The sequence below is a fragment of the Rosa rugosa genome, chromosome 7 (genome assembly GCF_958449725.1).
Source record: "Rosa rugosa chromosome 7, drRosRugo1.1, whole genome shotgun sequence".
Classification (NCBI taxonomy): Eukaryota; Viridiplantae; Streptophyta; class Magnoliopsida; order Rosales; family Rosaceae; genus Rosa; species Rosa rugosa.
In genome coordinates, this window is record NC_084826.1 from 35158810 (window position 1) to 35182521 (window position 23712).

Below are 23712 nucleotides of genomic sequence, written 5' to 3' on the forward strand. Positions count from 1 at the left end.
AAAGACCCCAGGCTTCAGCCTCCAGAATCTCACCAACCCCTAAGTTGATTTGGAAGCCAATCACCCAACTCCCACTGTGGTCCCTGATGACTCCACCAGCCCCAATTTTACCAGAAGCAGAACTTCGAGTGCCATCTACATTTAGTTTGTAAAAATTTTCTGGAGGTCTCTTCCAACAAAGTCTGATGAGACTATACACATTGGAACTGCTTGTCTTATAAATGGCATTTTTCCACTCCACAGCGTAATCCCATATAAGTTTATCAAGGCATGTAGGCATAGTAAATGACACATCAAAGACTTGCTTATTTCTCCACTTCCAGATGAACCAACAAATAAAAACAAAAATATTGCACCATTTGATATTATTTTTTATGATAGTATGACAATGCAGTTGAGCAAGAATCCAACTGTTCCAATCCAAAGTGAATGAGTTGAGGATAGTACCAGGTTTAATGAAGCATTTCCAGATGGCCATGGATCTGGGGCAGTCTCTGAATAGATGGAGTAGGGTTTCATCAACGATATTGCACAAAGGACATGTAGAAACAGTAGTGAAACCACGAGTAGCACGCTGAACATTGGTGAGAATTTTCTTATGTAGAATAGTCCAAAGAAAGGTTTTTAACTTGGGGGGGGAGTATCAAGCTTCCAAATCAATTTCCAAAGAGGGTTCTGAGGCCTAGAATAATCAAAGATGGAGTTGTATGCAGATTTGACAGTAAAGCATCCATTAGAAGTAGGTCCCCAGATTAGAGTATCCATACCACAACCATCAAAACCAGTAGGAACGCTGATTACATGCTTAATGATATCACTAGGAATTACTATAGATAGGAGGTGCAAATCCCAACCAGAATCATTCCAAAAATCACAAACATGAGCATTAGCGTTAATATTTGCAGAGGAGAGAGCAAAGTTGATGAGGGCAGAAGGAAAAAGCCAGTGATCATACCAGAATTTGATTGTCTTGCCATCCCCAACTCTCCATTTTAAATTCTTTCTGAGCATAGAAGCCCCAAAAGCAATACTCCTCCAAGTACTCGAGCAGTTAGGAGGGGGCTTATAAGTCTCATTAAACAGACTACAATTGTGAAGATACTTTTTGGAAAGCATATTAGCCCATAAACCAGCATCATGTTGGAATAATCTCCAGCTAACCTTGGCAAGCATGGCCTGGTTCATGTCAGAGGTTTTCTTGATTCCCAACCCACCAAGTTGTTTAGGTTGGCAAATAGTGTCCCAGCTCACCAAATGCACTTTTTTCTTGTCCTCAGTATCTCCCCAAATGAAATCCCTGTTTAACTTATCAATCCTGTCACAAAGACTTAAAGGCAACTTGGCAGTTTGCATGGCATACACAGGGATGGAGGAAGTGACAGATTGGACAAGTGTTAGTCTTCTTGCCAAACTTAGAACCTTACTCTTCCAACTAGAAAGACTACCTTGAACTTTGTTAAAAATCCCATCATATGTATGTTTATTCACCCGAGAGTGAATGAGAGGCATGCCTAAGTACTTGCCAAGATCATTAGTCAGAGGAGAACCACAATTATTGCTGACTCTAGAAGCAGTCATCTTACAAGTATTGGGAGAGCAGTAAATGAGAGATTTTTCATAACTAACTGTTTGACCAGATAAGGAGCAGAAGATATCAAGGCACTTTTTTAACACAGAAGCTTGATGGGGGCAGGCCTCAGCAAAGAGCATCAAATCATCAGCAAAAAATAGGTGAGATATTTTAGGCCCATCTTGAGAAGCTCTAACAGCTTTCCAATGACCAATATCAACAGTAGATTGAATAAGATGGGATAACTTTTCCATGCATAAAACAAAGATGTAGGGTGACAAAGGATCACCCTGTCTAATGCCTCGATGAGCTTGGAAAGAATTAGTAAATTCACCATTAAAACAAATCTGAAAGCTAGTAGAGGTAATGCATTGCATGATCAATTTAACCAAAGAATGAGGAAATTGAGCCTCATAAAGCACCATCTCAATAAAATTCCAACTAAGTCTGTCATATGCTTTAGATAAATCAACTTTCCAAGCAAAGAAACCTAGTTTTCCACAAGACTTTTTAAACTTGAAAAGCATTTCTTGGGCAATCATGACATTATCAGAAATATGTCTTCCAGGAATGTAACTAACCTGATTAGGGCTGATTAAATGCTGCATCAAAGGCCTGATTCTAGCCACAATAATTTTAGAGATCACCTTGTAGATTGTAGTGCACAAACTAATAGGTCTGAAATTAGCCATATGCTGTGGTCCATCAATCTTGGGTATGAGAGAAATAATTGTGTGATTGAGTCCAGGAGGAATTGTGCTAGACATGAAAGCTTCACTAACATCTTTGAAAAGCTCACAGGAGTATATTTGCCAATGGTGCTGATAAAAGATGGCAGGAAAGCCATCGTAACCAGGAGCCTTCAGTCCACCAATTGAAAAGAGTGAGTCCTTGACTTCCAGAAGAGTAATAGGCCTGCAGATGCTATCTAAGCTTGACTGATCAATAGGAGGGAATAAATATGGGATTAAGAATCTAACATCATCAGAGCAATGGTGAGAGAAAAGATCAGTGAAGAAGTCAACATCAATCTTTTTCATGGAATCCGAGTCAGTAAACCAGTTACCATTGCTGTCAAAAAGGCCCTCAATTTTGTTTCTTCTCCTTCTAACCAGAGTAGTAAGATGGAAAAACCTAGTGTTTCTGTCACCATCCTGAAGCCAATTATCTCTTGATTTTTGTCTCCAGGAACATGTTTTCTTGGTCCCTGAGCGTTTCATATTCTTGGATGAGATCAGCCTCAAGATTAACCAGGAATGGGTTTTCAAACCTGTCTCTTGCCTTTTGAATTCCCCCAATTCTGGCTAGGAGTCTCTTTTTCTTATGCATCAGATGGCCAAACACATCTCTGTTCCACTTAGAAAGAGCTGTAGCCAGAGCCTTGACTTTGGAAGAGAAGTCACCAGTCAAAGAACTCCAAGTGTTGGATACAAAATCAACATAGTTATCATGCGAAAACCACATTGCTTGAAAGCGAAAAGGGGCAGCCTCCCTGTTCACAAAATTGTTAGAGAATAATTGCATGATAATAGGACAGTGATCAAACCTGGTTTTAGGCAAGTGTTGGATGAAGGCTTCATCAAAAGTAGCTCTCCAAGAAACATTACAGAAACCTCTATCCAACCTTTCTTTGATTCTATTATTGCTCCAAGTAAAGCAAGAACCATGGAATCCCATATCAATCATAGCATTTCTATTTATCCATTCCCTAAGGCCACCAAAACGCCCAGTGAAAGGACCACAATTTTTATCAGCACAGGAGACTAACTCATTAAAATCACCAATAAGCATCCAAGGAAGATTGAAACTGGCAGAAAGGTGATCTAAGTAAGGCCATAGTGAAGCTCTAGTAGTGCGAGTCGGGCTGGCATAAACAACAGTAAGCATCCAGGAAGGCTTGCCAGGGAGAGTAACTTTAACAAAAATGGATTGAAAATTTTCATCAATGAAGTCAATTTTAATCCTGCTACTATTCCAAAGTAACCAAAGGCCACCAGAGAAACCATCAGCTTCAACTACCCTTGAATCAGAGAAACCAAGCAGTCTAAGACTAGCACAAGCTTTAGAAAATTGAACACGGGGTTCACAAATAGCTAACACATCAACAGAGTGAATTTTAACAAGGTCTGCAATTGCAGATCTAAAGTTCTCACTTCCAGCACCTCGAGCATTCCAAAATAAAGTTTTAAACATTGAGAATGCAAAGAAGGAGAGGTTAAGCATCTCAAGATCAGGCATCAACCATACCCTCCCCATGTTGGGAAGGTAGGTTATCATCATTGGTCATCATGCTATTAGCAGTAAAGGTCTTTTCCACAAATGTTTCAGAGTCCATATCAAGAGATGAGGTGCTAGCCTTGTCCCCAATGGCCTCCTCAGGAGGACAATGCCCAAAGATGGCCGCAATTCCATCTCCTAAAGCATTGGTTCCCATATTTTCAAAGGAGAGCTTTTTGAAAATGTGAGAATTATGCTTAGGACCAGAAACAGCCACACTTTTGGATTTTCTTTGGTACTGAAGATCAGTTCTAGAGCCACTAGAATTTTCAACATTAGACACATCTTTCATAGGGATTCTAGAGCTACCTTTAGTCTTCAGAGATATAGTCTTATCATTGTGAACATTAACTTTCACAGAGGAAGAATGGTTACCAGAGGGGCCAAATTTCCTGGCAGAGGTATGGGTAGTAGCAGCAATCTTGGTTTTGGTAGGCTCATTGTTCATAGGAACTGTCTTCTTCTTCTTCACTTGAAGGCTTTTCCAAAGTTTCACAATGGGAGGGCTACTATCAGAAGAGTTATTCTCAATGGTCTGCTCAGGCAACTCAGAGTCCTTGCCACTTTCCTCCTGCAAAACAGCAAATCTGGAACCACTGCCATTACTATTTTTCCTAGCTCCACCAGACTCTCCATTCTTCTTTTTATTCCTATAACTCATCAACGTCCAAGGTCCCATGTCTTCTTTAATAATGTCACCTTGTCTCTGAGCATTCACATCTTGCAGCATTGTAGAAACATTCATCTCAGGTGGAGAAGATGTCTCATCACTAGAGGAATGAGATAGAGCGGTAGCATTAAAAGTGTTCAGATTTTTGTCAGCTTCACCAGTATCATTCTTAATTGAGGGACACTTGTCTTTTGAGTGGCCAAAGCAGCCACACTCAAAGCATATGAGAGAGATGCCTTCATAAACCACATTATAAGCAATGGACTCCACTTCAACAAAAGGATGTAGAGGCTTAGATAGATCAACCTCAATGCAAATACGAGCAAACTGCCCTCTAGCCTGACCAATTGTGAGTTTGTCCACTTTGACTATATCACCCAGGATTTTCCCAATTTTAGCCACAGTATAGTCCTTGAAAAATTTGACAGGCAAACCAAAAATTCTGACCCACACAGCCATCTTTCCAAGCACTTCATTCATGGGATCAAAATCAGGTCTCCATTTTCTAACAATCAGAGTCTGCCCAGCAAGGATCCAAGGACCTCCACAGAGAGCATAATTCATATCTTCCTCCAGATTAAACTTGACAATGAAGAAATCATTAGGTAAATCGATGAGTTGCCACCTCCCTTTCACTTGCCATTTCCTTCTTAATCCTCTTAGCATAAAATCAAAAGTGTTCGTGGAGTTAGGTTTCCACATGAGTTTAACGATCACAGCACAACGCCAATCATAGTCAAGCTTATTATGAACCTTATCAGAGAAAGTAACATTCTGTCCATGCTTACCCAGGGAGTAGGAGCAGTCTTCGTCGGTAAATTCGAAGTCTTCAGTCATAGTCTGCCGGTAACGATCGACCGGGTTTTTGAGAGTCCCGACATAGGTCATCTGAGGTTGCAGAGTAGGTGAAGGATGAATCGAAGAATCAAGATCCTCCATCCGGAGAGCCTCCAAGTCGGAGCTGATGTCACCACCATTCTTCACACGTTTCCTTTGCATCGTCGTGGAATCAAGGCCTCCGCCACTTCCAGGAGGAAGGGCGGAGAAGACGAAAGCCGGGGTAGCCACCAGGGAGATCAGGTAGCCGGAGAGAGGCGGAGAGATTGAGAGGGAATGGACCAATCGGAGTCGAAGATGAGTAGCAGATCGGTTTTGGGGAAGGCGCGTGAGGCGCGTTCCAGCAAGACCACGATGGTAACAGACTTTTTTTGTTTATCCATTACCCAATTTTTGAATTGTAGGAAACACAAGTGTGATTTTAATTAAAATATGCGTTTTTTTTTAAACATTTGACACGGTATGTACAAATAACTGTAATGGAAGAAGTGAAAAGAGCTCCTCACTTCTATCAAAAAGCTTCACCAACCAAATAGGTTCTTCACTACGCAAACAAACAACCAGCGTCTGTGCGTTCAAATTCCGTGCTTACAATACGATATTTTCTAAATGCTTGATAATGTGCTTACAGATCCAAAACAAGCAAAGATAAAAGAATGAAAACTTGACGGCTTCCCAGTATGCTTTAACAATTAACATGAACTTAGCATGTTTCATCGAAAAAACGTGAACTTACTAACTTAGCATGCTGGGCTTAAGCAAAGAAACAGAGGACATGTATTTTTCAAGGATTAGGATTCCTCGCTGAAAAAGGATTGCTTACTTATTATGAAGGAAACGGGAAACCTATTCCACATTGGACTGGGAAAGCTCTATAGCAGCGCCACCCGATGCCTATATGGCTATATACAAGTACTTGTCTCTATCAATTCAATATTTTTTCTCTGTTACTTAGACTCGAATCACCCACCAGAAAACACAATGGTTTTCATTGCAACCCCAAACCACAAAACCCTAACCCTAAATCTAAACCCCAAGACCACCACCCTCCTCACCCTAAAGCACCAAATCCAACAAACCTCCCTCATGCCCATCTCTCACCAGCGCCTATTCCTCTCCCAAAGCCTCCACTTATCCACCCAAAACGACGCCGCACTCCTCTCCGACCTCGGCATCGGACCCCTCTCCACCCTAACCCTCCACACCCCCTTCCTCGGAGGCACTCAGCCCCACCGCTACGCCTTCCTCACAGCCAAGCCCCCGCCCAACTACTTCGCCGGCCTCGGCCGCGGCGCCACCGGCTTCACCACCCGCTCCGACATCGGCCCCGCCCGCCCCACTCCCCCTCCAATTGGAGCTGTTCAGAAAAATCCGGACGACGAGGACAAGGGTTACGACGAGAACCAAAAGTTCGACGAGTTCGAAGGAAACGACATGGGACTTTTCGCCGACGCGGAGTACGACGAGGAAGACGACGCGGCTGATGCCGTTTACGCGGCGGTTGATGAGAGGACTCGAGGAGGAAGGATAGGAGAGAAGCTAAGAACAAAGAGATGGAGGAAAAGTCGAATGCTGAGAATTCGAAGAAGATCCTGGAGGAGTTGAAGAGGAAGCTGAGTTACGTGTCCGTCAAGGAATGGGAGAGCTTACCAGAAATGAGGGATTATTCGTGGAAGAACAGGAAGAGGAGGAAGTTCGAAAGCTTTGTTTCGGTGCCGGATACCCTTTTCGAGAAGGCCAGGCTGGAGAGGCAGCATGTTGCGTCTATAGACCCAATGAGTACAGATTTGACTGCATTGGGCGAGGGAAAGGGCACAGTGATGAAGCTGAAATTAAAAAGGCTTTCGGATTCGGTTTCGGGGCTCACCAGTATGGATCCAAAGGGGTATCTTAGTGGTCTTTTGAGTATGAATGTTAGTACTAGTTTTGATGTTTCGGATATAAAGAAGACTAGACAGTTGTATAGGAGTGTAAGAGAGTCGAAGCCTAAGGACCCGTGTGGTTGGATTGCGGCTGCGAGGTTGGAGGAGATGGTGGGGAAGTTGAAGGAAGCCAGGGAGATCATTAAGAAAGCCTGTCATATGTGTCCGAAGAATGAGGATGTGTGGCTAGAGGCATGCAGGCTTGTCAGCCCCAGCGAAGCGAAGGTGGTTGTTGCTATGGGAGTGAAGCAGATACCGAATTCGGTGGACTTGTGGATGAGGGCTATGGATTTGGAGCATGATAAGTCGAATAAGAAGAAGGTGTTGTGGAAAGCGTTGGATTAAAGTAATGAAAATCTTCGTTGCGTTAGGCTGTGGAAGGCAGTGATCGATCTCTGTCATGAAGATGACAAGGATATGAGAGTTTTGCTTCATAGGGCCGTGGAGGTTTGTCCGTTGGAGGTTCAATTTTGGATTGCTCTTGCGAGGTCAGAAAGTTATGAGGCTGCCAAGATGATTCTTAATAATGCTAGAGTGCATCTTCCAAAAGAGCGCGCCATTTGGGTTGAAGCAGCCAAGTTGGAAGAAGTAAGGGGGAATGTGTCTAAGGTTGGGAAGATTATTGAAAGGGGTATAAAGCTTTTGCAGGAACAAGGGTTGGTGAATTTCAGAGAAACATGGATGAAGGAAGCTGAAAAGGTTGAGCGTGCTGGGCATGTGGCAGTTTGCCAAGCAATCATTCAAAACAGTGTTGGGGTTGGCATTGAAGAAGAGGATAGGAAGATGACTTGGCTTGCGGATGCAGAGGAGTACATGAAGAGTGGTTCCATTGAAACAGCCAGAGCAATTTATGCACATGCACTGTTTTCTTAACCAAGAAGAGCGTATGGCGCAAGGCAGCGATGCTTGAAAAGAGCCATGGGACCAAGGAATCTCTTGATGCTTTGCTTTGTAGAGCAGTGAAGTACTTACCACAGGTTGAATTCTTTTGGCTTATGGCTGCTAAGGAGAACTGGCTTGCTGGGGACGTGAATGCTGCCCGTATGATCCTTGAAGAAGCTTCTAAATCCCTTCCCAATTCTGAAGAAATTATGCTTGCTGCATTTAAGTTAGAGTTTGAAAATCATGAGCAAGAGAGAGCTAGAATGATTCTTGACAAAACTCGAGCAAGGGTCTAGTGGAAGAGTATGGATGAAATCAACAATTCTTCAGAGAGAATTAGGGAACTCTGATGAGGAGAGGAAGTTTCTTGAGGAAAGGTTGAAGCGCTTCCCCTCATTCTTTAAATTGTGGTTGATGCTTGGACAGCTAGAGGAACGCCTCAATCATTTTCAAAAAGCCAAGGCTGCGTATGAATCGGGTCTCAAGCACTACTCCAATTGTATATCGCTCTGGCTTTCTCTAGCAAATCTTGAAGAGAAGAGGAATGGTCTGAGTAAAGCTCGTGCAGTTCTCACAACAGCCAGGAAGAAGAACTCTCGTAATCCTGAACTGTGGCTTGCTGCTGTTCGAGCTAAACTAAGGCATGGTAATAAGAGGGAAGCTGATACTTTGATGGCAAAGGCTTTGCAGGAGCAGGAGTGTCCCAATAGTGGTATCTTGTGGGCAGCATCTATTGGGATGGTACTTGGTCCTCAAAGGAAGACCAAAAGTCTAGATGCCTACAAATATTGTGGTAAGGAAGATCCCCATGTTAATGCTGCTGTGGCCAAGTTATTTTGGCATGAAAGAAAGATAGATAGAGCTAGGACTAAGCTCAACCTGGCAGTTACACATGCCCCAGATATTGGAGATTTCTGGACTTTATACTACAAGTTTGAACTTCAGAATGGAACTGAGGAGACCCGGAAGGACGTACTGGAATGGTGTGTTGCTGCACAACCAAAGCATGGTGAAAAATGGCAAACTATTTCAAAGGCCGTGGAGAACTGGCACCAACCAACTGAAACTATCTTGAAGAAAGCTGTGAAGGAAGATGCAGCCACAGCTCAAAATCAACAGTAGTTCCTGCTGGGTTGCATTTTCAGGTAATATCGTACAAGATGGTCGCAATACAGAAAATCTTTGTTCACTTCTTATCATTTGTTGAGCTTTCTTTTTTCCTATTTCTTTTTTGTTTTTGTTTTTATTTTTTTATTTTAAATCAGAATGATAGCATGGTTTAATTGATTGATTATTTGAAATAATTCATTTTGTAGAGATAGAGATATTCTGAGCTTTGTTATTGTGAAGTGATTGATGGACAAACTACAAGTTTGTTATCTATGTACTCTAAAATCTACCAACATATTCCACATTTTATCTAGTGTAGTTGGTTTTGTGGCCAAGGTATTCTATTTTTAAATCTTCATCTTCATTTTAGTGGATTGTTTTTTTTTTTGACTTTGTCAAGGGGAACCCAAAGGCTTCCAAAAATCAGAATGATAGCATGGTTTAATTGATTGATTATTTGAAATAATTCATTTTGTAGAGATAGAGATATTCTGAGCTTTGTTATTGTGAAGTGATTGATGGACAAACTACAGGTTTGTTATCTATGTACTCTAAAATCTACCAACATATTCCACAATTTATCTAGTGTAGTTGGTTTTGTGGCCAAGGTATTCTATTTTTAAATCTTCATCTTCATTTTAGTGGGTTGTTTTTTTTTTGACTTTGTCAAGGGGAACTCAAAGGCTTCCTAGGCCCAAGATAAACCCTTCGGCGCATGTGAAATGCTCCAACTATGCATTGCAGCACAGTGCCTGGCCACTTTGACAGCTTCGGGGTTCGAACCTAGGTTGGGGAGCACACCCAACTAGACAAGAACCACTAGACCACTTGCAGTGGTTTTTTAGTGGGTTGTTTTTATTGTGCTTGAAACAGTATCATAGAAATATGTATGCTTAAAAAATTATCCTTACCTTTTTTTCTTGGCAGAATTCCCAAAATACTGGATGTTTGACATTATATCCAGCATATGTTTGACGTTATATATGCTGTTGCCTTGGGAAGTTGGATCAATCTACCTAGGTACATAATCACCCACAAATTGCCCAAACCAGCTCCAGTTCTAATTGATTGGTTTTGCTCTGTCCCTTGAGTTTGTTGTTTTAATTGATTTTTCTTCTGCTTTCAATTTTAGGGAACACAGTCAGGTCCTCAGAGGAAGGCCCTAGGTGAACAACTAAAATAGGACCCTTAAAGTTTGCACATTTGAATTATATTAGTAAGTACCGCCAATATCATGACAAGAACTTAGGATTTAATTGTCTTAGTAATGGTTAGTTTTGCAAAATTTAGACAAAGCCACAGGCCTACCTAGAGTATGCATCACAAGTGAAGTACAAAGCTTTAGGCGTAACAAACTAATCTTGCACTTTTTTGAGGTCTAAGTGGTATAGAATACGATTGATGAGATCTCTTTAAATCTTGCATTAATGCTTCTCTTTTTCCCTCCCTCCATACTTGTGAATCCCCGTTTCTCCACCACATGCATTACTGTTTTTACCTTATAGGGAACAACAGTATACAGAATTTCAGTATACAGAATTTACTCAAGTTCTGTGAAATATTGCGGGTTTTTGTCAATATTACTCCAATTCTCTAGAACTTCGGGTTTGAACTTTAATTTTGAATCTATAAATAATTAAGTTTTGATTTTGCACTGATTGATTTCAGTGTTCCGATGCTAGTAACTATTATGTTATATCATGTTTTTGTTATGTCTAAGTAAACTACTTACTGAGAATGGTGTAAATAGAAATAAAAACAAAAACTACTTACGGATCCGTGCATTTTCTTCTACTGCTAGATTCCAACCTCAACCTCCTTTTATATACATATAGTGGTGCTCACCTGGTCAATTGCTGACAAAAGAATTTATGTTCAATAACCCTTAGATTTACATCCAAGAGTGGAAAACAAAACAAAACACCTCAACTTAATAATAATTCTCTCTGCCATTCCAATGGTGGTTGAGCATTATTTTCTTGGTTAATAACTGACCAAGTGAACATTTTGGTATATACATATAGTTAGTTCTATTGAACAATTGACTGAATATATAGGACGACGGCCATTTTGGCTTTTGGATGGGTTTAGTGATTCATTGTAAATAAGCTATGTGATATTTATGCCAATATGAAGGAGTTTTGTTTACATTTACATGAGTTTTGGTGGAACATCAAGTATATTAGGTCGTAATGTGATACTGGTATGAATAGAAAAAGAAAACATTCATGCATGATGCTTATTAATTCTTTTCTCTCCCTCCCCTGGCCTAGAACCATCTAGCTCATTAAACTTTTAACCAATCACCAATTATTCTTCATTATGGCCGGCTATTTGGAAGGTATGAGCTTCTTATTGAAGTTCTTTGCTTCTCTGGGCATGATGGCCATGTGACCTCTAAGATGCATTGCTTTGGTGCTCTTCTCACTGGTTCTCTGATATTATAGTTTCATTAATTTTGAATTCAATTCAAAGTACTGTTGGAAAATGTATCTCTCTGCTCCGTCTGCCATGGGCATGGCGTCTTCAACACTCCTTGTCAAGCCAATTGCTCTCACTGGTTCTGCTCCGTCTACCAAACTTTCCCTCTCTCTTTCAATCTCAAATCTCTTTCAATTTCTCGTTTTTCTTCCCTAATTTTTTACTTTACCACTTCGATTCGATAAATAGTGTTCCAAATTCAATTCGTCTGCTTTTACATTTGAATCAATTTTAGTTCGTGTATTGGTTGCAAATCCTTTCTTCTTAAGCAGCGATTGTGTTCTCAATTCTAGACCCAAGAGACTTATAATACAAGACATATATAGGATATCTTTTCTCCTTTGATGATTGAAGTTTAGCTAAGAGAGGCGAACGGCGGAGTTGTTAATGGTAGCTATATGGGCTTGGGATTAAGTAAAGTTTCAGGTTATGTATTATCAGACCGGAAAAGAGTCATTAGGTTTATGGTTTATGTAGGAGGAATGCTCACTTACATAGTTCTGTGGTGCTGCAGGGGAAATGTGTATCTTGCTATAACGCTGCAACTGTACAGAAAGAGGTAATATGTCGTCATGTCATGGAAGCTGGTTGTAGTTGCTATGGACGAGTAAGTTTGAATGTCAGTTAAGAATCTGTATTTAGGCTTTGCATTTGCATGTTTTGACCCAAGTTCAGTCCCTCAAGATTTAGTCTCACATATGGCAGAGTTAGGTAAAGAAGGAGAAAAAAAGGGTTTAGTTCATGCCAAGGAGAATTAAGATGTATCGAAAAGTGCAGTTGTAGAGGTCCTTTTTTGGGGGTAGGGTTGTGATTTTAAAAATTTAACATTAAGTCTTATTGGCTTAATTAATACTGATATGTAAATGAGCAAAGATGTACTAAAATTCATAAACATTTTATCATTATAATCCATAAATATATATTTTTTTTATAATAAAAAAGTCCAATTTTATTTTACTTTTTCTATTTATAATGGAAGTACTATATTTAGTAACGGCACAATACTTGATGTACTATTTGGAGTAAAAAAAAAAAAAGGTATTAAACAATATATTTCACAATAGTTCATGTATCATTTAGAGTTTTTACCCGATCCAAATATGGTCATTTAGTCCAATACTACATGACCTATTTATTAAATGGGTTAAGCGGGTTGGAAACGGGTAACCCGTTTAATAAACAGGTTGTGTTTGAGTTTAAATTTTTAACACGATTAATAAATGGGTTGGGTTTGAGTTTGTCTCTTGTGACATGACATATACATTGACCCGACACGAACCCAACCTGACACGACTCATTGACAGCCCTAATGGATGCACTATATTTGGTGACGGTGTAATAGTGGAGATATCACTTAAGGTAAAAAAAAAATTATAGTTACAAAAAAAAAAAAAAAAAATCGCAATAGTTCATGTACAATTTGGAGTTTTTCTAAGTTACTTTTTTTCTTTCGGCTTCGGGTTAAAAGATGTCTATCCTAAAGCTTGGTTGACTGGTAGGTTAAGAGGATGCGAATTTATGGAGTTGTGGGTGGAAGTAGATCAGGAGGTGCGGCGTATTCCTCTGAAAACTGAATCTTGGTACATTTCTCTACGACGGAATGGAACCAGTCTTGGGCATCAAATTTATTGAAAGACTACTATTTTGATTCCTCAAGGGCTGCATATTGGAAAGAATCCAAGTAGAGGATCTGGTCCTTTACATGTTGATGGTAAATAAGTATACCACTAGAGGAAGCAGCCGAGGATTTTGTTGATGATTATTCTTAATGGTTTTAGTATCAGATTCCAACTCTGTTGGGAGACTGCACTCTCTTTTCTTATTATTTCATGGCATTTTCTAATGAAGAAACACGTCTGGGATTGAATTGCAGCAGCAGCTTGGCTCATGCTTTTGTCTATATCAATCAGTGTGTATTATTTTGTTACCAAGGACTCGAGGACACCATATTTTTTTGGTTGAAAACTTCATCAACTACTGAAGAAAGAGAGATTGTAGGGGAAGATTACTATCACAAAACTTGTAATTAATTCAACGACTGAAAATTGCTTGTGAATTCTTTGAGGCAGACTGCAACGTAATAGACATAATGCAGATCTGAAGCTTTGTATGGCAGTAATGACCTGTCATACAATGCCTACAGCGCCAGAGACTGCAGTCAAATACAATATTCTGAGTTTTTGGCCCTGAAATACAAAACCCCTCAATCAAATACACAAAATCCACAATCAAAAATAAAAATTTATCATTTGACAAGAAGTCATAGAGTAACACTGATGCCCAATGACACTTTCAATATTACCAAGTTCGCATAAAAAGTGATTTCTCATTTAAAAGCAATTTTACCAAGTTTGAGTTCTTCTAAGCCATTCAGAAGTAGCCACAAGTAAGCCAGATGTCTCATTGAAACAAACGCTCAAAACTTGGCCGTCAGCAACAATGTTCTTGATTTTTAACAAGAACTGAGTAGTGATTATATAAAAAAGACTCGACACAAATTTAGCAAAAGTTCTGCTAAAGAAAAGAACTGATTTATAAAAAAAAAATCAAATGTAGTTGATTGAGAGAGAAAATCATGGGATGCTTATGGGAATTTGTTTCAAAGCCTGAGAAGCTGCAAACATCCATAGATTGTTGACAGAATTAGATAACTCACTCACTACATGAAATTTGTTTTGTATTTCCAAACCAGCTGATTAGAACCATAAAACAGAATTAGATAACAGAACTGGTGATGTATGTACCAATTGTTTTCCGTGATACATCGCATTGCCATAAATCATAAATACGAAGCAAAAATCAGAGAAGTAATAATAAAGTTCCAAGGTTGTAAGACGCATCTGAAATGCTGACCAAACGGCATAATGGCTAAAATAAGGAAGAAAAAAAATCAACTAATTGGTCTCCGTCCGCATTCAGCCCATAAACAAGATTAAGCAGGCATGGGGGGACATAGTGCCTTAACTCCAAATTACAATAAGCATGCATAAAGAGAATTACTTGAGATCCCTTAAACGATAAAACAGAAACCGAAGAAAGTAAAACTTGTCGTAAACCAGTAAGAAACTGGGGTGTAACAATGAGCATTATCGATTACGGGTAAATTCTAAAAAAAAAGTTAAAATTTTTTCTGGAATTAACTTGGGTGTTAAAATTTCTTACATGTGTGAGATTATGTGAGTGGGCTTGCGATTGGGTTTAGGTGTCTCGTACTCTAGAGTTTAGGGTTTGTTATGCGCCCACTGTATAATTGAATAGAGAGAATGGAGGAGTATGAGGCAGAGCCACCCCCTCCCGGCGTTCCACGTTCCTCACTGCCTCAAATTGAAATTGCTGCGCAAAATGTGGTGTTGCACGAACAAGTACACTAGTTTGCTCCTTTTCTTCTTGATTTTTGATTTTTCTTTCTTGCTGTATCATTCATCTGAAGAACTCATGTGATTACTTGCTCTTATATATAATAGGAGATTTCTACGCAGAATATCATACGAACTCAAAGGTTTGTATCCATTTACTATTAGAATCTCCGATTCTGTTTATAACTTTATGATATGATATGTCATGGTTTTTAGAGAAGCAAGAGCTGTGGGTGGCTCTCCTCCTAAGGATGATTCGGACATCTTCTCTGAACGCCTTGATCCCAGCGCTCTCAAGGTCTCTCTACTCTTAGCCTCAACCAATCCTCCTCCTTTTCTTGTTTTTTCTCGCCTATTCTGCTTATTACTGCTGCTGCTGCTGCTACAGGAGCATCTATTGAGGATGACCTCGGAACATCGAGCTCTTATGGCTGTAAAACGTGGCAAATCATCTACTGTCCTTGATCAACAAGGTTCCTATTTTTTTACCATCAACATCTACTACATATTTTCTTCTACGAGAGAGAGAGAGAGAGCATGGATACAGTTGCGGTGGTTGGTGCTTTCCTTTTCCTCTATTTGTGTATTATATGTGTTGGGGTGAGGTTACAAGTGTAGACCATTTTCTTTTTGATTGATTGCATTAGACTAATCAAATGGAGGTTGGTTGGACTGAGTTGGCAATTTTGATGAATAGTCTTGTTCTTTTTTTGTGGTAACTTGGTTGTAGGTGTTTAGAAATTCTTCAGCTTTTGTGGTGTAATTGACCTAGTACCGCTATCATGAAATGGTGTGTAGTTTTGTGAAAAGAAACATTCCTTTGGTATTGCTATTCTGAATGGTCAATTCATAAAATAGCAACAAGGCACGCTTAAGGATTACTCAGTCATAGAAACATTAAAGTTTTTGGTTTGGCATGAAATGAAGTTCATCTACTCTCGATTAATATCTCCGTAGGTTTCTTGAAATCCAATTTATGTTTCCAAAAGATATTCATGTTATCCAATTTTTTTGAAAGATATCATACAAACAAATTGTTATACGTCATTGGAAAGCTTCATATGATTTAGGAAGCCTTCAAGTTAATTAATAGGTTGGCATTGAATTTGATGTGTGTACAAAAATTTCAGGCCATTTCAGTCTCGTAAGCTCACAGTGATCGACAAAGGCTTGGATTCCAAATCCACATGTATTTAAATTCTTACTGGAAAGACTGAAAAAGCACTGCCAAGTGAAAATTGGCTTAATTGAGTTCAGTAGAATTTTTAGGCCTCATCTGCAGTGTCTATGCATCATATTTTGAAGTCGCTCACCAGATTCAATATGTAAATAACTTAACAAAGTAGTTAATCTTCATTCTGGATTCATCTGAATAATGCTTCCATGTATTGCTGTCATAACAGGTAACTTAGAAATTGGAAACGGCTATGGTGTACCAGGCGGAGGTGCTTATCAGGGTGGGACGAGGTCCAATAGTACTCCGCCTAGTAAGACTGATTATAGCACTCAGACTATGTCTAATATTTTATCTCTTAAATCTGGTGTAAAAAGCATTGTTTGTACATATGATGCCTAGGGAATTTGGGAGTTGGAATCAATGAAATGGGACAGATGAACTTTGAGCGTGATAAGGACTTTGAACAGAAACCTCCATCTAAAGAATTGTCCGAGTATCTTAAGAAAAAGTTGCGAGATAGGGGTATTCTTAAAGATGACTCAAACAAAGACGACCTTGTAAGTTTTTTTTCAAGCTTGATTTACATTGTTTTAAGAAACAAAAATCTAGATCTGAAGCTAAACAATTCAATCTTGTTGTGCAAGTTTAAAATGGAGTTTCTGAATTTTTTTTTTTTTTTTTTTTTTTTTATCTTGGTGGTTGATGTGATATGCCTGTTCTGTTTATTTGTAGGTTGTGAAGCATGTGTTCAGGCTAGATATCATGTCTACTAGGTTGATCTAAGTTGTAAAAAGAAGTACAGGTAGTAACAACAATTGTTGGATAGTTTGTCATATCATAAATGTGTTTCCATGATATGTGGGTATTGTGGTACTCCACTAGAAGTTTAGCTCTGATGAGGATAATGTATGGGTTATTAATGGGCAAGTTGTGGTATCCTAGTTCTATTAGCATTCTGCAAATTTGGGTCAAGTCTCTCGGGTTGTTTATTAGGTCAATGTAGGCTATAAACTCAATTACAGGGGTGCCTCATTGACGACTCATTCTTTTGAGTATTTTACCAATATGGCAAGTTCATTCCCTAGATCATGATCCTCTTGTAATTTATGTCTTCCAGCTCCACTTTGTAATTCATGGATGCTTAGAATTGACGCCTCAGTTTCTTTTACATAATTTATTACTTCTCTCTTTATCTTTTATTTTTTGTTTTTATAGTCAAAACTGCACTCCCTTACGTTTTTCTCCATTAGTATTTACTATATTGAAAACAAATGTTTTTTTTGACTTCTGAAAATTCTTAACCTATTATAATTTAGATGTATTTTGCAAGTTATAGCTCTGATTTTATTCTTTTAGTTTTTTTTTTAAATTTTATAATAGTTATTATTTTTTTCTTTTGCGCTGCTGAACTTTGACATTTAATTTCTCTTATCCCTGGATTAACCTGTAATTTTATATTTCAGAAAATAAAAAGTGCTTCAGCTCAACAGATGGAATATGGGAAATTGCCTCCTGGATGGGTGCGTATAAGTTGTAAGATATAATTTAAGATTTGCATTTTTTATTAGGTATATTTTTCTCGGAGTGCAAGCTGCTGTAGAGATACGTGTGTAACTGCATTATCTTTTTAACTTTTGATTGAGAAATGATTTGTGGATCATGAATCACATGTTCAGAATTGGATACACCCACAGCCTTGCACTAGTGTCTAGTAACATTGCGACTAGTAAAATAAGAAAGAGTGGGAACATTGCAACTTTAATGATAATCTTAAACAAATATGGAAAGTTAATCTTATTTTGGTCAGAAGTTGATATAAGATGTAACTGTTTAAATTTCATAGTGACAATTATATAGCTTATGAGTTTTATTAGGTGGGGTTTGCAGTGTTTGACATCCCATGCCATCACATTCGACTAAAGCATATAAACAAGTAGCATATACAAGCTCATTTTTGTTTTCTTTGTTCGGTAAAAGTATGTTGCAAATCCAATGCTGTAAGGGTGAATAGAATGAGGGTATAATTTATGTTTATGCAAGTAGTAGAGATTGTATTCTTTTTAATTTTTTCATGCGCTTTTGTTTCGGCTGGCATTATCCTGTAACTTTTTGAATCACTACATAGGTGGCGGCAAAAGACCCTGCAAGTGGTGCTTTGTATTATTTTAATGAGACCACAGGGAGGAGTCAATGGGAAAAGCCTGCTGAAACATCTTCTAATACACCACTTCCATCACCTTTATCCCTTCCGGAAGATTGGGTGGAGGCTTTGGATGAAACAACAGGTATGCCTAAAATGTTACATAAGCATATGTTATTCTTAGAGTAAGTAAACCAGCATCCATACCTTTGACGGTACTTTAGCCTTCATATTGCTCGAGACTTGATGGGCACCAAAAGGAGAGAGAAAGACTATCCTTTAATTTTCTTGATAAAGATTTGAAAGAGAAGACTCTTGATGGCTTCAACTTTCAGTTCTTCTAGCCTGCTTAGGTAGGACAAACACAATATTTTCTAAGACACCAATAACTGAGCCAGCTCCTCAGCTTCCTGATAATTCATGTTTCTCCCCAGCTTAGTAAGAGGTCAATGAGCAATAGAAATTGATATAGACTAAAATGAATTGAGAGGGAATGATAGATGAGGAGAGGAAATTGATGTTTACCATTGTGCATTCAAAGGACAGATATGGCCTTTGTTCTTAGCGGTTTTTTGACGTAATTCAAATTTGTCCTCGGATTAGTCATCTTTCATGGGTATAACAGGAAGGCGGTTATTGTGTTGGTGGGGTATGTGGTCTTTGATCTTGTGTCTGGAAATCAGTAAGACCTTGGAAGGTAAGGAGGTGGAGTTGCTCTGCGATAGTCAAGTTTACATTCTCTTTTGGCATCTTTATGTAAACATTTTGATGAATCCTTTTGGTGTTAGGCTCTGTTGAGTGGGGAGACTATTAGTGTTTATTACATATATGGTAGAGTGGATATCTCATTCACCTCACTTGTATTATTCACTTTATTGGTAAAATTTGTGTTTCATTTAAAAAAGAATGGTAATTGAATTTGATGTCAGAGGACATATCAGGTTTCTCTTATTAGGCATAACAATGGTAATGTTTCATTAAGAAAGTTTCATGATGTAGGAGCAATCGGAAAATAGATAAGATCTTTAGACAGTAGATGATAGAAGGGGAGGATTAGGGTTTACAGAAGGATAAATAGACGAATAGGGGTGACAAATAGATAGACTAGGGAGACTGCCAGAACAATTAGAGAAGGGAGAAACAAGAGGAACTAGGATAGGTAATTCCTAATAACAATAAGCTAATTTAAAAGTCTAATATCTCTAAATAGAGTACTTTTCTTATTTGTTTATATTCTGCATCATTTCAAGGGAGAGCTAGGCACTGCTTGGGATTTCTTCATGAACATGTGGAACTCTAACTTAACCAGATTAAGCTTGAAAATAATATTTTGCTTCAAGTTTTTGTTTTTGTTTTTGTTTTTGTTTTGTTTTGTTTTTAAGGTAAAAACTCCCGGTGCATACACAGGTCACAAGTATTACTACAATATGAAGACACATGTCTCACAATGGAAACACCCTGACTCATCACAGCAAGCTGCATCTCGACATTTTGTTCATTGGGATGAACAATCATCTGAGCTACAAGTAGAAAAGGATCAATTATCCAAACAAAAAAGATGCATGGGTTGTGGTGGATGGGGAGTAGGCCTTGTTCAGACGTGGGATTACTGCAATCATTGCACGAGGTAGGATGACTCCCTTGCTCACTAGCTATCTATTGACTGGTCTGTTGGTTATTGTATGTTTTTCATAATTGTATACTTTATCAATACTTGTGTGGATAAGTGCTCAATCAGGTGCGCAAATAGACTTTGGTGGGATCTTTTAATAGTACGAATTTCTTTTTGCGGATTAAATTAGTACAACCCATTCCCTTTTTATCTTTTATTTAATAAAGACTGTTTGACACAACTCAGTAATACAAACAGTAGACTAGGAGTATTGAATAACCAATTTATGACATACAGACAGCCAGCTAGCAGATACATGCCAATCCCACAAGATGATTACACCCCTAAAAGCATCTGGTACCCCAGAAAGAGGACCCAATATTTCATCCCCATCCTTTGATGATCCCCAAAACTATATTTGATCCTTTCCGTTGAACCACATAACTCCCAAGACGCTGCAATTCCATACGGGGTTAGTCCTTAACGTTCTGCAAAACCTTTAAGCCACCTAACAAGGAAAAACATCCCTTTGGATTTTCCCAAGTCTTCTCTGCTTCCCTTAACAGATATGGCAAAGCTTTTAAGCAACAGCACAATGAGTTAGAGCATGGTGTATGCTCTCACTCTCCTGTCAACACACAGTGAACCAGGTTGGGTTAACACACATCTGGTTTCTTTTTCTGGAGCAAATTAAGCTTTGCACATGCTGCAATCCAGGCCAAAAGGAGCTGGTGCTTTCCAAACATAGCTTCGTTTGTCATGTCATATAGATATTATCAATTGCCACATTGTCACATACATGAAGAGGTAAACATAGGATTGGATGGACGATCTTAAGAAAACACCTCGCTGAAGGTCAGATGTGAAAACGGAATAACTAAAGTTAAGTTCACCAGAACCTCCTCTAGTTTGGGCTTATTCCGATGGGATTCTAACAGTTCCATTCGGCATACCTCATGTTTAACAATTGTTATACCACCTATAACAGATGATAATTAAAGAGAGTTAATTTCACCAGCACCTCCTCAACTTTGGGCTTATTCTAACCGGATTAAAAAGCTCCATTTGGCATCCCTCACTATTAACTAATGTTATCCCACGTAAAGGGCCAAAGGTTAAGACTGCAAGTTTCTCCTGAAATGATTAAATCACAAAATAATCTACGCTCTTTGGTCCCTTGAACTTGGTAAAGGGAAACATACAAGAAGTAAAACCTGCTCTGTTCAAAACTAACTCTTGTCCAGCTGTCTATTGCATTATATCATGTTTCGTGCTTAGTGTTTCATTTTTCACAATATGTTTCCATGATTTGTAATAAATTACTAGATACATTGTTCTCCCCCCCCCCCTCTGATGTGTACAAATTTTTAAAGCTCCTTCAGTGCCCATGTATGATTCATCTTCCTTGAATCATGGTGATACTGAAATATTTTATCACGTGCAGAATTCTTGGTCTTCCACAAAGCCAGTACATGACAACTAGCTTGAATTTTAATCACCAGACCACAAGTCCTGCAGATACCAAAGGTGATTTGGACAAAAAGGCCACCATGCAGAGGTATGCAACTTCCGTTGAGCTAGATTTTCGTCAATACTTGCCTTGCCTTAAACTGAGGAGTTGTAACCTGAAATGCGGACAACCCGTCATTAACTGCCATTATGTTTCTCCATCACTAACCATAATACTAGCCTTAAACTTTCTTGAAATAAACATTTTTTTTATAGTTTAAGGACTGAAAGGTTGTTGATTAAAACAAAACCTGTAGAAAGGTACAAGTTCATACAACACAGCTTTATAGCTGTCTTTAGAGGCTTATTCTCACTTTTAAACAATAATGAAATAAAGATTTCTGTAGTGTTAATATTTGTTCAGGTTTGTCATGATTTTTTAAGGCTTTTAATTTTTAATAAGGCGTGACCACCCACTAAGCAAATGCCCAATTAGGATGGAGTCTCTGATGGACTTGTTGTATTGTCATGCTTGATGTTTCACTGCCACAATGAACCTGGGGCTGGACGTTGGAACATTTTACGTGATTTACTTTGTTTAATCAGACAGATATAGAAAGGATTTCTACAAAGCTTAGAGAGAGGTAATTTTGATACTGATAATTGAATTTTAGGTCTAATCAGAAACCTCCAATGGGAAAAGGGAATAGAAGAGAGAGTAGGAAACGTGCACACTCTGAGGATGATGAATTGGATCCTATGGACCCCAGCTCTTATTCAGATGCTCCCCGTGGTGGCTGGTATGTTCCAAAACTTCATTAAGCATTATTTTATCTCTCCATTTGTCAATTGTAAATTCATCTTGTGCTGATTTTGTTGCAGGGTGGTAGGCCTCAAAGGAGTGCAACCACGAGCAGCTGATACCACTGCTACAGTAAACCATTTACTTTTGCCTCAACGAATTTTTCTCATCTATTTTCTGCTGATATACCATTAGTGAATTGAACTTAGGTTTATGGTCTTTCAAGGGAGAAAAGGGAAAATGAAGAAAATTCGGAAGGAGCAACTTGGTGTTACTCTTATATATGTTTGGGTCTAGTCCAATCTACTGGATATATATTCTTTATCTTTTTCCATTTGGAAAGCATCTTAGTAAAACAATGTTTAAACTACTAGGCTTAATGGACAATCTGGGAGGTGGTGTAGACGTTCTCAAGTTAAATGTATTTTGTTAGAGAATTTCTACAAAACTTCATGTATTTTTAGGTGGCTAGCTAAGTAGGTAATGAAATTGAAATGCACAGGAACCACTCAGTAGCCTCATACCTGCTAGTCAGTATAACTGGCAAAGTGATCATATACTCGGTGGTCACATGATAAAGTCATGTATACCCTGTCCAAAACTCTGGTACAAATACCTATTGATTTTGGTATTTTGCCACTAGTACAATATTCGTGGATTACAATATTTATGGATGCTTTTCCATTTGCTGGAATAATTTCCAGTTATCCACACCCATAAAAAATGACTGTTGCTGCATCGATTGTGATACAAAAGCAAATGTTATATCTTGTTTTCACGATTTAAAATTCATTGTGTTTGAGACGTTCTCATGTTTGTGATTATGAAATTTCCAGGGTCCTCTCTTCCAACAGCGTCCATACCCATCACCAGGTGCTGTCTTGAGAAAGAATGCTGAAATTGCTTCACAAACCAAGTCAAGCTCACATTTAGCGCCTATATCCAAAAGAGGGGACGGGAGTGATGGACTTGGTGATGCTGACTGAGACGCTAATCAGTTTTAGTATTTATGCTTATCAAAGAAGAGGGGTGCGTATATCATGTATTCATTTTGCTTGCTAATCTTCTTAATGATATACTTCTATGAACAGTACCGATTGAATCAATTGATGGCGAATTGTTCATGTAGCACTTGGCAGGTACCAGTATTATGTCATGTTGGTCAAATTATGATCTATGAGTGGTAAACAAATTCCATCTTTGGTGTCAAGACAAGCAAATTGCATTGTGGGGGTAAGCAAGCAGCTTAATTGCAACCGATACAGTTTTCCCTTTTTCTAGAAGTATGTAGCAGGGTTCCAGACCATTACCTCTATACATTTAATACAGGAGTACTTGTGATCGTAGTTTGTATGAAATAATGATGACCTTTATACGGATGGAAAATTTTGATCCCATTATTTACCTCATTACCTACAATTCTTTTA

General features: G+C 38.7%; 2 protein-coding genes, 1 long non-coding RNA gene and 1 pseudogene across 5 annotated transcripts; 3 read left to right on the forward strand and 1 right to left on the reverse strand.

Annotated features, from left to right (window-relative positions):
- Nucleotides 1–2734: 2734 nt before the first annotated feature.
- Nucleotides 2735–3763, reverse strand: LOC133723219 (uncharacterized). The gene has a single exon (XM_062150037.1). It carries the CDS (start codon nucleotides 3761–3763, stop codon nucleotides 2735–2737), a length of 1029 nt encoding a protein of 342 aa, XP_062006021.1.
- A 2572-nt stretch (nucleotides 3764–6335) lies between these two features.
- Nucleotides 6336–9280, forward strand: LOC133720347 (protein STABILIZED1-like; annotated as a pseudogene).
- A 2304-nt stretch (nucleotides 9281–11584) lies between these two features.
- On the forward strand, nucleotides 11585–12399 carry LOC133720057 (uncharacterized). The gene is made up of 2 exons (XR_009851652.1): nucleotides 11585–12175; nucleotides 12264–12399. It is a non-coding gene; the product is annotated as an uncharacterized LOC133720057 (long non-coding RNA).
- Nucleotides 12400–14948: 2549 nt separating this feature from the next.
- On the forward strand, nucleotides 14949–23712 carry LOC133721410 (uncharacterized). 3 transcript variants are annotated; one of them, XM_062148014.1, is made up of 14 exons: nucleotides 14950–15111; nucleotides 15214–15248; nucleotides 15322–15403; nucleotides 15494–15578; nucleotides 16509–16592; nucleotides 16682–16839; nucleotides 17746–17802; nucleotides 18408–18567; nucleotides 19830–20049; nucleotides 21479–21592; nucleotides 22158–22283; nucleotides 22366–22417; nucleotides 23122–23314; nucleotides 23425–23712. In XM_062148014.1, exons 1-13 carry the CDS (start codon nucleotides 15013–15015, stop codon nucleotides 23269–23271), a joined length of 1422 nt encoding a protein of 473 aa, XP_062003998.1. In that variant the 5' UTR covers nucleotides 14950–15012; the 3' UTR covers nucleotides 23272–23314; nucleotides 23425–23712. The 3 variants fall into 3 exon arrangements, with proteins under 3 accessions (XP_062003999.1, XP_062003998.1, XP_062003997.1); XM_062148013.1 differs by having other exon boundaries at nucleotides 14951–15111; nucleotides 23415–23712; XM_062148015.1 differs by lacking the exon at nucleotides 23425–23712 and having other exon boundaries at nucleotides 14949–15111; nucleotides 22168–22283; nucleotides 23122–23218.